This window comes from Etheostoma spectabile, chromosome 4 (genome assembly GCF_008692095.1).
Source record: "Etheostoma spectabile isolate EspeVRDwgs_2016 chromosome 4, UIUC_Espe_1.0, whole genome shotgun sequence".
Taxonomy (NCBI): Eukaryota; Metazoa; Chordata; class Actinopteri; order Perciformes; family Percidae; genus Etheostoma; species Etheostoma spectabile.
Genome location: NC_045736.1, coordinates 20,482,869 through 20,499,836, shown reverse-complemented (window position 1 = coordinate 20,499,836; position 16,968 = coordinate 20,482,869). Strand labels below are relative to the sequence as shown.

The window sequence follows — 16,968 nt, the reverse complement described above, 5'->3', positions numbered from 1 at the left end:
TTATCCATTGTGTTTGAATTTTTCAGGGACAATACACTTGCTGTTGCCTGAAAGTGTACATACCTGTCGATAGAAATGTCAAAGATAAATAAATGTGTTTGATACAAAACCATTGATTGAGATAAATCACACTGTTTGTCTCTTTGGGCGCTTAGCAACACTGGCAGCATTACTCACCAGATTTTTCATGGGCAATAAAGAGGTCACGGGGAGGATTTCCTACTCTGCAACTGGTTGGGGTTGCCATGGCGCCTCCAAAGTTTCTTTGCAGACAATGCTGAACAGACTTGCCTTTCATCATAATGAATGTTAAATATTTTTCTATCCTTTTATTGTATGGTGTTTTTATTGGTGACCGGTAACTGCATACAGATTTATTTATTTTTTACAGCAGACTCTTGTTTAATTGTAGAAAATGTTACATTTTATCTATATCACATGATTTCTGACTGACCAGTGTGATTCATGCGACAATGGAAGTGTTACGTGACACTAAACATACTTTTAAAAGTCACATAATTGATTGAACAGAATGTCTGAACAGAAAGGGCACACTCCCATCGTCATATTACATCTTACTAAAAGAATTAACACATAATCCAACACATATGTTGGAGACAAAAAACATTGCCTCCCTTGGTTTCTCCCTGAGATTATGCAAAAGCTTACATAATTTTCACAAACATTTTTGTGCTCAAAGAGTAAGCCTAAAAAAGCTTGCCGTGAAGGCTGTAGCTTGGTTAAAATCAGATCCAGTGAAATACAATCAATTCCCACGCAGTTTTGTTTTTACGTATTGGATGACAATTCACAATTAATCACCGCTATTGAGGTTGTCTGTTGTGAATGCCTCTGGAGTAGAACCAGCACCCCTGCTGTGGACCTCTTGATACATGCTGCCCCCTGATGGTGGAACCCTAGCATCGCATCCAGCGCTCCTTCTTGCTCAGTGGGTATCCTCTGTCGACCCTCAGCAGCTCATTCACACGCCAGTACTCATCTCCTTGAAGAAAAAGATCTTGCCGTTGGTCCAGGTGAAGGCTGCATCCGGACTGGACGGAACTCCGGTGAAAAGCATAGAGAGCGGTTTGGGGTAGAAACTTAAGTCCGAGTATGTCAGCTCATCCCACTGCCAGTGTTGTGAACCCTACACAGGCAGACAGCAAAGAGATACAAACTGAGGGTTTCTGCAAGATAAATGAGGATGCACTCACATGTTTAAATGCTGCTCATGTTTTGATACCTTGATAAAGACCAGCTTCTTGTTCTTCTCCAGGTACACGGCTGCATTAATATTAGGTGGGATCCGTTTGACCTGTTTGGGGTAGCCGTAGTCCAGCACAAACATGGTATACCTCCACACTTTATCGCCTGTGACCAGAAACAGTATAAATATTCATACGTTTAATTTCTGAACTCACAGCAAAGGAAGAATAATAACACACTTAAGTATACAGGACAACGGTACCTTTAAAAAAGTATGTCTTGTTGGATCTTTGAGAGTGCACAGCAGCACTTAGGTTTCCAGGGAGGGCCCTCCACAGCCTGTCAATCTTTATTGGTGTGTTGTGTCCCAGATCAGAGATCGTCCAGACATAATCACCACTGAAAGCAAAGGTTTTCCTCCATGGACCTGATTAAACATACAGTGAGGTACCAACGTCTTTGTGACACACTTTTTGATCCTGCTGTTGTGCTACAAATGTCTTGATATGATGGTACAGCAAACGTGTTGATATGCTGATGTAGAAAGATTAATATCGTCACAGTCATATACCAAATAATGTAAACCTGTTGTGAAAAGTTACTTAAAGTCAACAAATTACCATTCCCGAGTGAACTAATGTAGCTTGTTTTGAATGATGGAACTGCTGTCTCATGTTCCTTTATAAAAGATTACAGATCAAAAAGACAACCTTTTCTAAACTTTATTGTGGCTCATAAATGCTGCTAATTCAAGTTTGCATTACTTTGTCTATTTCCTGCAAATCCAGGTCACAATGCACACGGGTGGTAATTTTATCTAGCAACAGCTAGTCTGTAACATACCTAACATGATGGCATCCAGTGTGGCAGTGCAGGGGTTAGGGATGTTCTCAGTGTCATGGCTGGTTTCCTCGGAAACCAGACTGTCCGGGGGTGTTGGACTGGCTAAAGTGCTGGTGATACGTTTGCCTACAAAACAGAGAAGTTAAGATGAATGCACGCTCTCCTTATTTTGACATAAAAAAACAGTAAATCTAAAGTCATACAATCACATAAAGTGTCTGGTCGAGTTACACGTACTGATTTATAAGTTCACAAATACCGATACAACACAGTCAATACCAAAATGACAGCTCTAATCTAATCCAGTGGGCCTTCTTAATACACTCACCGTATAACACCTGGATGCCTCTGATATCATCTGTATGCAACCTGAAGTTGACACGGTAACCAGTGTAGATTGGAGCCATCAGAGCGCTTCTGAACTGAGAGTGGCCCAGGCCGAGGGCGTGGCCAATTTCATGTGCAGCCACAATACGCAGATTAGTACCATAATATGTTCCCTCGGTCCAGAACTCATCCTCATCAAAATGGACAATGCCAGATTCTGGTGACTCAGCATGGGCGAGTACATGACCTGCAGATGGTACAAATAAACAGTTGAGTTAGTGTTTTAGGGGACAGTAGGCCAATAGTAGCTACATATAAACGTTTTAATAGAAAACTGACCACGGCCATCGAATGGGACAGAGCAGAAGCCATCTTTTCTATGGAAGTAGAGCTGAATGTCTGCTCTGCCATAGCTGACTTCTCTGAAACTCAAAGCAGCCACATCACTCCAGTACTTGAAGGCAGAGCTGATGGCCATCTTGACCTCGGCCTTCTTCATGTCAGGTGTGTAGTTGTAGATGCGGTAGGTCAGACTCCTCTTTCTCCAACGACCTGTAAGAAAAGAATCCTTTATTCTAAGTCACTTCAACAAAACCGCACTAAAAGTGTTCTACATTTGTCAGTGAGACCACCATTGGGGGGAAAAAAAGTAATCTAATCACTATCACTTTACTTTGTAGATCCTAGTTTCATAGATGTGTATTTATTATCACATAGCACGGATCACATCAAAGGATTCATTACACGTTGTGTGCACTTTAAATAAGGAAGTTAGTACTACTTGAGTTGTGAAGTGTTTGTATTTCTTCACCAGTATTTGGATCTTTCCAAATTTTTAAAAGGTTTCTAAAAGTCTGAGACATCTGAAATGAATCAGATACATTGTTGCTGATCCAGACCCTGCAACTTTCTGACAACATGCCTCACAGTTGTCAAAGTTAAAACAACAAGCGCTTTTACCGTTGTTGACACTGCAGGACATGTGGACAACGTACTGTAGGTATCTTTAACAGATCCGTAACTATAGCGTCAAAGCTCATGCAAAAAAAACATAGACATAACATTGCTGATAGTTTTGTGAGAGATTTTTTGTGCAAAAGGTTTCCTTTTCTTTCTCACCCATCACTCTGTATTTGTGTTGTTTCTTATTGAAGGGGTCCTCCAAGCCGCAGCGTGGCTGTCTCATCACATTCAGAGTAGCTTCATCCAGTTCTCCAGTAGGAGGCAGATCATTCACCCCCTGAAAAACCCTGCAGACAGAAATGATCAAACATCTGCAAACTGAGGGCTGCTCACATCTTCCTCCACTCTATAAGGGAGGATTGTTTTCATGGACCCTCACGTAGATCTAAACGTATTGTAAGTAGCTAACTGTGTTTCCCCTTGAGAGACATCAGTCTATTTTACCTGAGAGCTTCAATGACCTCCTCCAGGTGATAAGGGTCCTCTGGATCAGCGTGGTCATTCAGGTAACCATATTGCCTCAAATAGGCCTGTGAATGCAGAGGCAGACAATGAAACTCTCCTACACTTAAAAAGAATACTGTCAATGTATGTAGCATGTCTTGCATATATACTCGCCGTTGAGATGAGGTGAATTGTGAATGTATTTTTTAAACAAATAAAAAAGCAAACTATCATCTTACCTTTGCTTCTTCTAATTCTGTCCATTGCACCACTGCACAAATAGCTCCACTGAGGTTGAGCAGCAACAGCCATGTGTAGTCCATTTTCAAGTTTTCATCAAGAGTTTCTGTCCCGAATAATCCCAGGCTGACACTCAGAGCCTGAGAAGTGCACAGCAGAGTCCCACAGCAGACTGTGTTTGTTCTCTGAGCGCTCCAGAAGTTTTTTAACTCAGCCCGGGCGCATGAGTCAGCCCTGTGGCTTCGATGATCCATCCCTCAAGAATGAGAATTACAAGAGCAGCCAGTTGACCTGCAGCCAACCTGTCTGCTAGTGAATTGTACAGCTGTTGGGAGAGGACAGTACGGAGCTCTGCAGTGGACGACACACTCGAGCAGTTTATTGGGTCAAGCTACCATTTAACTCTCTGTAGAGGTTATTAACCCTGAGTGAAACTATCACTATAACACTTCCAGGTTATTCCCTTAGGGTTAATGCCTTGTCGTTGATTCCCTGGTGTTGTACTGTATATCCTACGAGTATGTTTCACAGTTCAATTATGGGTCTTCACTTCCACATTCCTGCATTCCCCACACCTATTGCATTTTCGCAAATATTTATGTTTACTACTCAAACACAAATTGATCCATCATTGGAGCCTGGAAGCAGTATCACCAGTCACATAGCATAGCATTATTTATTGAACTATTCTCAACAGCATTTTATCTTAAGTATTAAAATTGTGAGATGAGAAAGTATCATGAATTGACAACTGTTTATTTCTTGCCAGGCAACTTTCTTTAAGAGTTTTCCTTTGCTTGCCTGACCGGCCTTTAGAGACACGATCAAACTATTAAGACCATACATCGGCCGGTAACGATCAGAGCACCTTTGGGTGAAAGTCTAAGTCTAACATCTAGAGAGCAAAACACCCAGATACTAATTTCGGGAGTTGACAAAGAAAAGAAGTGAGTGAATGGGGGAATTCATCAGGTGGCCAGAAATACAACTCCGTAGATAATGTTGCTCTGTGTCTGAATTGCTTTAGTCAGCTTGTTGTAGAGTTCTTCTTCCCCACAGTGGCCAAAACTTCATGATAGAACTTAAAGTCAAATTCTGCAGTTGAATGTAATTTATGTTAAAAATTAAAGATGCTGCCTTATACTTTTTTTTTTAATTCTGGCACAAAATGATCAGAAATGTGTTTAAATGCAGTATATCACATCTATAGAATAATGCTAGTGGGTTCATTTGGGTGTTTGTGTCTTATAAAACCTTTGGTTTTAAAACATTTTTTGTCAAAGAGAAAATAAGTTAATGTCTGAGGAACTTTAGTTAATGTTTCGGTTTAGGCTGACTCAATTAAATTCCTGCTTGCAGTGTCATATTTCTGATGAAGTTACCAGAGATTCCCCCTGGTGCAGATTTGATACAAACCTTACAAACCCAAAGCAATGGAAAGGTCTACAGAATGATGATTGAACGTTGATATTATTCTATGAAATTCTCAAAAAGACTTGAAACTTTGTCGGGGCATTTGTACGGTAATTTACCAAAGTTGAGACTACAGCAGACTGTTGTGTGTGGGACTGGTATAAATGCTACAGCAGCATTAGCCGACAAAACAGCTGGTCTCAAGATGTGAATGCATGGTGGCTGGTTGGCACTGTACGGCCTCAGACTGAAACCTGAGGCAACACACAAACACTAAAGGTTTGTCTTTGCATGCCAACAGCAGAACTTAAATCAAAATTTTCCAACAGGGAAGATTCTGTCATATTCTATCTATGGAAACCCACCTCCTGATGGGTTGTAGATTATTCCCTAGCTACAGTAGGTGTTCATAGGCTGAAGGATTATTAGCAAATTAGCATCAAGATAAGAACTACTCACACATCTAGGTTTGGCTTTTATTTGTACATTTCTTTCTTTGGTAACTTTTAGTCTGCATGCTGCACATTCCTTACTGTATCACAATTTACTATACAGAGAAAGTAAACCGAAGCTTTAGTGCACTATTTTGCATTCACCACCAATGTCACAAAAGTCTCTGTATTTGCTGACCTAGAGAGAAATATACAGTTAAAGGCAGCTTCATCTACCTCTGAAGTTATATTGTGTAATTGTTGTGACAGAATAGTTATTTCTGACAACGGAAAAAAGGAGCTGAAAGAAGGAACAAGCAAGAAGTGGAAGTACAGTATAGGCTTTTATGAACAAGGCGGCTTTTGACACCTAAACTAGCTGTCTGTATATCCAAATCATCACACAGCAGCATAATGCTGTTTATGTTTGATCCAACAAAGGGTGAACAGAGACTGTAGAACATTTGGTCCAAAGGATCCAGTTCGATACCACAAATGTGTAATGTCTCATCTTCTACTGGAGTGAGTGGAAATTTATTGTACTCTGCTTTCCTTTTGCTTTGTCATTTCAGAAAGTTTGTGAAAATTGTGAGTCGTGCATGTTGCACTCCACTGCACACGTAGCAGCATCAGGAGTCTGAAACTAACAGAATACAAAAATTCTCAGTCTGCGTCAACTTCAGAACCATATAAATCTTTTAAAAAATGTTTTATTTATCTGTCCGCCACAATACGATTACTGCAAATTAGTCATTGCTGACTCATAGACACATCTGAAAAGTTTATGACAAACATGGTTACCAAACCAACTTCCCCACTAGGTCAGCAGCCCCGGGATACTCATAAACAAATGAGTCCCACAGCATTTAAATCCCGGAACATATCTGGTTTTATTATATAAATAATCTTGCTGTCAGAGGAAACCATGTGCCAAGAACATTGTTTAATCCTAATCAGAACAGAAGGCCAGGCCACTCATCGTGACTCCCAGTTCATACATTCATTAAGAAATCACACAAATTACGGATTGTGACTTGAATACAGGATAATTAAGTGTAGTTTTGGAATACACAGGTTAATTAGACTATATTTTTCAACAAAAACGTTATTGCATTCTTTCATTTCTCTAATTATTGATTGCCCTAACACCTAACCTTTTACATTATCCTGTCCTCCCCTGGACTCCTTGGTCCTGCTTACCTTTCTGCCAGCTGCAACATCTTTTTTCAGAAGGCAGTCGCAGTCAGTTTGCATCCTATTTCCTCTGTTACTACTTTAAGGAATCCCTAAGTAAAAGTACCAGGAAAAGATTTGTTACTTTATAAAACATGGTAAAAACTGTTTTAATCTTACAGCTTTCTTTTGATTTAATTTTTTTTAATTTGAGCAAAGAAAACTTTCAATACAACAAAACCTATCACCAACATGTGAAAGTGATGTCATCTTGTAGGTAACCTAAATTATACTGAGGCATGACAAATTTTCGCTGAAGTCCCACTTCCCAGAATTCACGGTGAGCAAAAAAAAAAAACCCCGGTGAAGAAGAAAAAATGTGAAAACGTCCAGTGCAGTTTTTTTTAGTTTATACAAAATGGGAATTTAAATGTTAATCATACCATAGATATGCACACTGTAAGTTAATATGGAGCTAGAAACTCAGTTGATTTCTAACAGTAAAACAAAATACTACTGTTAATAAATATACTTTACTTTTTACAATTAGTACTACTCTTAAAGCATTTTTTCCTATTACCCTGGAAGAAAAATAATCTGTTAAATGTAATTATCTTTTATTAAGTATAAAAACTATAGTTTGCTTGCCAGTCGGGATCTCCAGTTGGAAAAACGTAAGCACTGCAAAGCTGTGTAACACATTGTGTTTTTTTCAGCAGATGTCTCTAAATAAGAATTACAATTGACTACTTCTCATTTCCTCTAATCTAAGAAGTGCTGTATGGCACTGGCACTTAAAATTAGAACTCTTTATTTATCGTCTTCAACAATAATGTACATTTTACACAAAACACAGTGTAGTCAAGCAGTGCCCTGACTTCTGCAATGTTGAAACAAATAGAGTGGTGCACGCCCTCTGGACGCCACTCAAAATCCTGGCGCGCCATCGAGATCTACGTCACATTGGCACGCGCAAGCTCGAAAGCGGCAACTGCGAAATGGCCTTAGGGGCGTGCCATGCTAGCAGCTAGGCGAGCATTGTAACGTGTGTTACAAGGTGACGAACGAACATGTTTTCTGTTGGAGTGGCTTTTTCACTTTGTAAACCTATAACGTGCACAAAAAGATATAGAACACAATAAAGCCAAAAAGCATAATATGAGCACTTTAAGCTTCTTTAAGCTACTCAAACTAAAAGTTTATTATTTTATAAAATATATATTTTAAGATTATTTTTTGAGTTTTTATGGATAGGACAGGTAGGTGAGAAAGGGGAGAGGGAGGGGGAAGACATGCAGGCCTGCTCTACCCACTGAGCCAACCCGGCCACAACTTATAAAATATTATTAATCAGCAAAGCCACAGCTGCAGATAAACAAATGCTAGGTTTAGTTTCAACTTTCAAGTTGATGATTCCAGTCTCATCTTAAACTCCAGTTGCTCTCTCTAAAGTAATGATCTGATCATCTTAATGTAATGACTATTTAATAAACTTCAAACTTCTCTACATATCAATTAGATTTCATAGGACTTCAAATTCGTCCACGTCCACATCTTCAGCATAAGGATTGTCAATCCCGATTACAAAAATAATTTTCTCTCTTCTACAAATTAGAGAATTAACAGACTCACATGTAACGTAGGTGATTCATCACAAAATAAAACTGGATATATTTTGGTTATTTACAGCCTTTAGCTTTGTTCTAGGTATCTTAAATCTTACAATCTTACAAAATCCTGCTGTATTTTCCGCTTAGTCTCAGTGACAGATTTTAAACAATGTCTAATCTCTGATAACTTGGTTTCAGGCATAAACCTGTGGAATTTGGATCAAACCACTGAGTCTATTCCTCGCTCTAATCCTCTCTGATGTTCACCTTCACTCTGTGCCAGGCGTTACTCAGTACGCCCCTCAGATTCCAGATGGGAGGAACTGTGTCCGGCTGCATGTTGTAACTGTTGTCAACCGCCTTGCAAACTATCTCCAACTCCTGAGCCTCAGGAGGAAGAGGAGCCGTTAGCTCCCACAGCTTCCAGGCCCAGGCTCGTCCCGGTGGGGGAGAGGGTTCAGGTGCTTGTCCCTTCTCACTGCTCCTCAGCTGCGCCACCTGCCACGTCTTTCCTCCATCTATAGAAACATCTACACGCACCACCTCTCTGCCTCCGCCACTCCAGGCGTAACCCTTCACCGTCACCTCTTCCAAACTGCGATTGATCACAACACCGTCTGCCGGTGTGGTGATGGCTGACTGAATGGGCAGCTCTTGGATGGCCGGAGCAGACTTGAAGTCCACTGTGTCCCAGTCCGTCCCGGGGGAGAAACCCTTGTAGTCATTCTGCTGCCAGTGGCTACTGCTTTCTTCCGCACTCACAATGATCTTCCCCAGCCACTTAACGTTGCGTGCACCCACCGTGCCTGGCACCACAACGCGGACGGGGTAGCCGTGGTCAGCAGGGAGATCCTCACCATTCATTTCATACGCCAGCAACACATCACCTTCCTCGCTAACTGCCTTGTTTAGAGGGATAGAGGCACCGTAGGTAGTCCCAGTCACATCTTTGTCCAGCCCTTCAAACTGAACATGGAAAGCCCGCTGGGCCACATCGGGCCTGTAGCCAGCAGCCAGCAACACATCCCTGAGCCTCGCACCGCTCCATGTAGCATTACTGATCGCAGCAATGCCCCAGTTCAGTCCTTTCACCTGCTTGACCCGATTCATCTCAGAGCGCCGGTTACCGGCACACTGCAACGTGGCCGTGACAGTGTGTTTGGGGAATCGAGTCTTTAAGTCTTCTAAAGACAGCGTCAGCACTGTAGGTAGTCCCTCTATCTGCAACTGATATGAAGCCGGGTCCACCCGAGGAACTGGCAGGTGGTTTCTTTTGAAGAAGATAGCAGAGGGGGTGATGAAGCTGTCAGAGAGGATTTCAGGAGGCGGCTCAGCATTGAAGGGCTTGAGGTTATTGATGCGCAGGGCGGGGTGACGCTCGGGGTCAGAGGAGTAGGGGTCCAATGTGTGAACGGCCTGCTGCTTCTTCAGATCGTCTGCCCTCAGCTCACCAACCTTGTATTAACCACAGACACAAGTTGCGTTACACCACATGGGATTCAACGCTACCAACTATTACATATTTTCAGCAGCACTTTTCTGTTCATCTCAAAATGGCCTAAAATGCTAATCAAAAGGCAAAGAAAGACACTTTCTCCACAAGACAAATATCAGCAAAGTGTATTTTTCTCACTGCCCACTTGAGGGAGTGCTCGTATTTAGCCTACATAGTACATTAGTATACAGTGCACAGTGGAACTTTTCTTATGTGGCTACAGTGATCAAGTGCGAGACAGACAAAATAAATGACAAGGATAAATTCAACAGACATTCCCTGATAAAAAGCTGCCACATGTTCACATTATTACAGCACATTTAATGGATTTGTATACTAAATACAATTAGTCCGTTGTTTAATGTGTATTGTGATTGAATTGCACTTAAAGCAAGTTATAGCACTTGTGTTAAAGCGGTGTGCGCAGCGCTAAGCTGAATCAGAAACTCCATCTGTAAACTGTGATGGATGCTTACAAGCAACAGACTGGGCAATCATTTTACTGTCCGCCTTTTTTCTTTAGTTGATAAGTGTAGGGGTTTTCTACTCTATTATTACCGTTCTATTTTTCAGCTAGAGATGTAACTCAAAGTTAGAGAGCTTTGCAAGGTGAAGCTGCTCACTGGATGTGTTGCATTGTTACATTTAAAATGAGTGAAATCAGTAATGGTTGACACTTTGACTTCAGGTCTACAGTAAGTATTTCAGCTGCCAATGTGACTTACAATTGCTACATATGTCAGAGGTTACACGCCTCGGGAGCAACTAGGGGTTACATGTCTTGCTCAGGGACACATTGGTTGATGTATCATAGTGGGAATCAAACCACCAGGCCTCACACAATCATAAATGGATCAAACTTTTTACAAGTTGTATGAAGCATGTCCATATCTCAATTACTTTTCAAGTTATTGACCAATGAACTTTGAAAGGGGCATGGCTCTGGACAACCATAAGGCCAATCATCACAAAACTCTCAGGGTATGTTCAGATAAGTGCCCCAGATATACCCAGACAGTTTTATATTCATGCGTCACTAGGGGGTGCTAAAAGTGCAAGATAGGTGGCGTTACACAAATTTTACAATAAATCAGATATTCATGGTCCAACTATCACTAATCTCTCAGGATATGTCCTCATAAGTAACTGAACCACAATCTGAAAGTTTCATTCAAATTGAACACCAGGGAGCACTATAAATGCAAACAAACTGGAGTTGACATAGCGCAAATCAGGCTATAAATGACTAAAAGTTTGTCCAATCAACTCAAAACTTCCAGGAAATGTCTACATAATGACCCCACACAGACACTGCAAGTCTCATTCAAATTGACCACTAGGGGGCGCTTTAAATGTTGAATGACACAAATCAAGATGTGAGCTAAGGAATTGCAACTTGCGGCTTTATTAGCAATTGTTTTTGTAAATGTAAATGTGCTGTGTTTATGTACACCTTTCACATCTACAGGAAACATTCACCATTCACACACATTCATACAGTGTGGCCGAGGCTGCCGTACAAGGTTCCACCTGCTCATCAGATAAACACTCACACACATTCACACTCCAATGCGCAGCACCGGGGGCAATATATATATATATATATATATATATATATATATATATTATTTTTTTTCCCATATAGTCACTTTCATTTTGTATTTTTTATGATACTCATGGTTTAACGTTGTGTCCTTTTTTTGCAATTTGGTTTAAACACAAACGTTTTAGTGAAGCTCATCCTTACTTTTTATTCTTCATAAAATCAAAGTCATTTAGTTAAATTACAGAAACCAAGAATTGGCCCACCTTATACTCTGAGAGCATTTCCAGCACATGTTCCTGCTTGTGTACAGCATACAGCGCCCAGAAGGGTTCAAGGGCTCCACCTGCCGCCAGCAAGATTTTATCCCCACCAGGGTGCATGGCCACAAACTCAGTGATGTCATAGACGCCACCTTTGTAGGTGACCCACACGCCATCTTCCAGAGAGCGGTGACTGGTGACCTCTTCCTGGCTGAAGACTGGAAGAGCTGAGGTCTTCTCTATGGTTTGCACTGTGTCTTCCTGCTCAGCCTGCACCAGAGAGAAGAAAGGAGGCATCAGTTTGGAGATCCATCAAAAAGATAATTTGAAAGAAAAGGTGACTGGAAAGCAGGAATCCAGACTGGAACACTTGAAATGAGCATGTTGAGTAATTACATTTTGCTTATTACAATTATGACTGAAAGGTAATTTGGATTCTTCTGTAATCACTTTACAACTGTATTTATATGTCACTATTAAGCCTCTGGTGTTTTGGTGATAAACTGGCTGTAACAGCAGTGGAAGTGTGTGTTCTCATGTTTGCACATGCCGACACCACTGGGTACGTGTTGGTCCTGATGTGAGAATATTATAAGTATCTTTTAATAGCCTCTGGATAGGACACACAGACTCAAAGTCCTGTAACATTATACTGATACCACAAGAGAACAATAGTAGTAATAAACTCAAGGTTGGGAGCATATTCTTCCCATTCTTTCCTCTGAAGAGATTAATCATCTGCTCAGCTCAAAATGTGTTTGCATGTTGAGTCACAAAAGATGTGGTAGGGAAAGTTGACAAATGAGCTGACATTGCAAACAAACAGATGAGACAGGTTGCTGCCCTCGCTGTGAATAGAATCATTAACTGAAAGGGAACATGGCACACTATTTTTTCTACATTTAATGTTACTGAACCGTTTAAACTTAATAACAACTACCTAATTGAGATTGAACCATGTACTGCACATTTACACTGTGCTGCTCTAGATCAACACTTGATCCATTTTGAGAAACAGACTTTTCAGGCAAAGCATCTGGCAAAGAAGTGTAGCTAGTGTTGGGCTGCAACTGCATTTCATCTAAATGCATCTATTGGTTATCATTTTGTTAAATTTACAAAAACATACATATTGAAGATGTTTAGAATAATGTTAAATGATCATCACAAGTTAAAAACATGTTCAATTGACATAATTTAGCCCTGGCACAACAAAACCAAATTAAACAGTGACTGTGTTCACTGATCTTATCTCCTCCTAGTCTATATCCACGACCTTCCGCTTCTGGGACTGCACCGGTGCCGTTGGAAATTCCGCCGAATGTCCCTCATTTAGGCTGGATGCCCGTTACCCTGGGCTTTCTCTGTGTTGGCATTTTAAACAGAGACTATCTGTCAAATCTGAGTTTTCTGTTGCAGACTAAAACAACCTTTGAATGTACTCATGTTTCACTAAAACAAGTTCCTTCCCGAGGCTATTTTGCAGCGGCGCCATGGCTCTGTCCGCCCAAGACGATTGTGATTGGTTTAAAGAAATGCCAATAAACCAGAGCCCTTTTTTTTTAAATCCCATCCCGGAATGCTGTGTGGACCAGCCAGACCCTCCTCCGCCGCACTGTGGAGGAGGGTCTGGCAAAGCGAGACTAATCTCTTCCTAACCTTGTGGTGGTGGAGTCCATAAGCCAGTACCGCCCCGGTACCAGCCAGCAGTCCCGCCAATGCATGTCTCCAGCTGGGTGTATGTGCACGCTGGTACCATCTCTGGTCCTCCCTGCTGCTGCTCCAGAGACGAACTGCACAGGACGCCACAGCAGGTGCCACTTGATGCCTATGAAATAAAGAAGATCAAGCCAAGCTCATTAAGTCTGTATGTTCAAGAATAACTGTTCAATTCTGGTGTATTCACAAAATGTATAATAAAAGATAGAAGAAAAAGAGATACAGGAAAAGGGAATTAACACAATTAGTGAGGTTGTGTTGGTCACAAATGTTAGACAAACATTTCAAAAATCAACTTCCTTTTCTGAAAACACAGCTTGAGTTGGCCGTTTTAATATGCTTCATTAAACTGAGCCTTTGGACTGGATGTAGCTCAGCCCAGACAAAACCTAACTGCTGTCAGTGCAGGCAAAGTAAATGTCTGGTACACCACCCGTTTGTTACAGTGCTGTACCTTTGAGTGTTGCGAGGGCCAAATCGAGTCAGGGTGTGGCAGCGTCTGAGGAGCAGCATTGCACTGATGTTCTGGGAATTAAGTTGAGAAAAAAAAATTTAATTCATAGTGACTCAAACAGAAAGCATATTTCAAATGATTTCTTACTGAAGTTGCAAAGAAAAAACACTGAAATACAACCCATGGGTATCAAATGATTTCTTAGTTTTTGTATTTTGCCAAGCAGACTGAACTACTAAACTTTTTGGCGGGTTAAAGGCAACACATAAAAGCAGTGCATGACACCCTTTCATATGCACCAATTAATTTGTATATAAGCTCTTCTACTGGCAGTGTCTTAACTTTCAAGATATGCTATTGTTTTATTTCCCAGCATTGTCATGCATCAACTTTTCAGAAAAGCATACTATTTTTAAAACACTTCACATGCCAGCTTCTGCACCTTGACTACAATTTTTTTGTTTGGCATGTGCTACAAAGGTCAAATAACTTGCAGCAAATGACAAGAGTTGCTGTCTGCCTTTCTACTACATATTAAATGGGATCTCTGTCTTAACAATTGTGAGCATAACATGGATAAATGTTTTTAAAAAAGCATGGATGTGTGCAAGATTCTTTAAGTCTGATATACAGTTTTTTTTCCCCCAACATTGGCCAAACCTGCTCTCACTTTACAGCCAACATGTGTTCCTGTTAATTAACAACTGAGCCTTTAAATGCTTCAACTCCTACTGAACTGAACTACCAGAAGTTACTTCACCCTACAAAATGAGCCAACCAGCTCAGGGGGAGTGAACAGAGAGCAAGAGGAGGCCTGAGTTTCAGCTCCCTCTTCTCTTGCCACAGATATGTCAGTAGATAAATGTGTAACTCCATTTATTCATCAATGTTTGTCCAGCATACAATTAAGAAACTGACTGAAATGTATAATAATTAAATTAGAGGATCTTGTCTTCTTTTGTTGATAATACCATGGCACTTTGACAATTAAAGAAAAAAGTTATGACTCCAACCTGAATCATGGAAGGAAAGTTCTTACGTAACACAAGCCAAATTATATCTACAGTACCTTGCGAAAGTATTCGGCCCCCTTGAACTTTTCAACCTTTTGACACATTTCAGGCTTCAAACATAAAGATATAATTTTTTTTATTTTTTGTGAAGAATCACCAACAAGTGGGACACAATTGTGAAGTGGAACGAAATCTATTGGACATTTTAAACTTTTTTAGCAAATAAAAAACTGAAAAGTGGTGCGTGCAAAATTATTCAGCCCCCTACAGGCAGACAGACAACACATGCCGGATATGTTGTTTCTTAAAGTACAGCCTTTTGTTAATATTTGAAACGTGACATTTCAACAGTAGATTGGACTCTGAAGTGAACTTCAGAACATAGTGTATACAAGTTTAAAAAAGGTTAACTACTTAATTGAAATACAACCTGAATCAAGGAAGGTGATGAAATGTATCAAAGCTTTAGAAAACATCATTAAAGGGTTGTTTTACGAGGAAAGATCTGTTACTAAATGGAAGGATAAATAATACAGATCTCACTTTTAACGGAATCATGTGACCAAAATTAGAAGCACAAACTTTATCAGTTTATCAATTAATTCAAAATTTAATTTAAAAATATAGTGTAGGCTAAGTTGTGAGATAACAAACAGCATTACTTACAGATCGCACATAAAATGACAGATAACATGTAGAAGAGCTCTGCGTTATCAATCCATTACGCCCGTCTTATCATCAACAGTGGCTATTAAGATTACTCGGGGTTATCTTCAACCAGCTTTCACAGAGACAGCTACTTAAAATTTACTTTAGATGGGGTCTCACAACATTTGTAGACAAGAAAATGTATAATGCTCAATGTGCCTTACTCAAAAAAATGTTAAGAAAACAGTTATATTTAAGGCTTGTAAACATGTAAATACCAGAAAGAGTGAATTGTAACACTGTGTCACAACTGAACACATACAACACACTACCTTTAAAAGACCTGTGGATTGTGGTGCACAACAAGGAGTGTATACAACATTCCTCTGTAAAGTACTATGTGTGAAGGTATTTCACAAACTTCAAAAATAACATTTTTTTACACTATAATATTACCAGGTATTGAGAAATACAGGCTCTACAGTTTAGTGACCAGCTGACACTTGTTAGATGCATTTCTGACAAAATAGAGTTGAAAAAAACATTCTTCAACTTTATCACAGTTGTAACAGTAAAAAATTAAAACTTTCTCGCCTTTAATACGTTAATGTAATGTAAAGTTGTGTTGTGTGTAAAATCTGCAACATCTTTGGTGTAAAGTTACACAATATATCCTCTTGATAACAGTATGCCCTAGCTAGGTGCAGTGACGTTAAAGTAACAGCCTTGTAAGATCATCAAAGTCAAAAGAATTATAATTTCCTTCACTGACATACATCATGTTAGCAATTTACAGCCAGGGCAGGGCATTTACACATTTAAGAGTCACTTCAAATTAACTTAAATAACGAAACATTACGAATAATAACGAAATTTAAAATGTAACGTTAGCTATTAACGTTATCACCATCTTTATGGCTAACTTGACGTTAGCTAGCTAACACTCAAGTGAGCAAGCTTGCCACTGATAGCCAGTCTGCCTGTCGTCACATATGTTCGTTAACATAAGAAAACGGTCATGTTTGTTCATATAAACAAAACCAAACAAACACAACTACTCACTTATGTTGTCAGTCACCTGCTTCTACTCAAATGCTCGCCACGATTCACAACCGAAACAAATACCTTGCACAGCTTTCACCAACTGACCGAGGGGCGTTCAAGACAGTTGGTCATGTGGCAA

The 16,968-nt window shown here is 40.2% G+C and overlaps 2 protein-coding genes across 2 annotated transcripts; both read right to left on the bottom strand.

Annotated features, from left to right (window-relative positions):
* Positions 1 to 388: 388 nt before the first annotated feature.
* Positions 389 to 4,342, bottom strand: LOC116687225 (matrix metalloproteinase-19-like). Its single transcript, XM_032512414.1, is given in 10 exon segments — positions 389 to 1,006; positions 1,009 to 1,147; positions 1,244 to 1,371; positions 1,469 to 1,633; positions 2,050 to 2,175; positions 2,378 to 2,623; positions 2,716 to 2,928; positions 3,496 to 3,626; positions 3,784 to 3,869; positions 4,023 to 4,342. Coding segments are annotated over 10 exon segments (1,578 nt in total). The 5' UTR covers positions 4,278 to 4,342; the 3' UTR covers positions 389 to 917.
* A 4,300-nt stretch (positions 4,343 to 8,642) lies between these two features.
* Positions 8,643 to 16,968, bottom strand: LOC116687224 (sulfite oxidase). The gene is made up of 5 exons (XM_032512413.1): positions 16,848 to 16,968; positions 14,125 to 14,195; positions 13,611 to 13,779; positions 11,955 to 12,221; positions 8,643 to 10,105 (listed from the first exon to the last, which is right to left on the bottom strand). The coding sequence occupies exons 2-5, from the start codon at positions 14,181 to 14,183 to the stop codon at positions 8,897 to 8,899; spliced, it is 1,704 nt and encodes a 567-aa protein (XP_032368304.1). The 5' UTR covers positions 14,184 to 14,195; positions 16,848 to 16,968; the 3' UTR covers positions 8,643 to 8,896.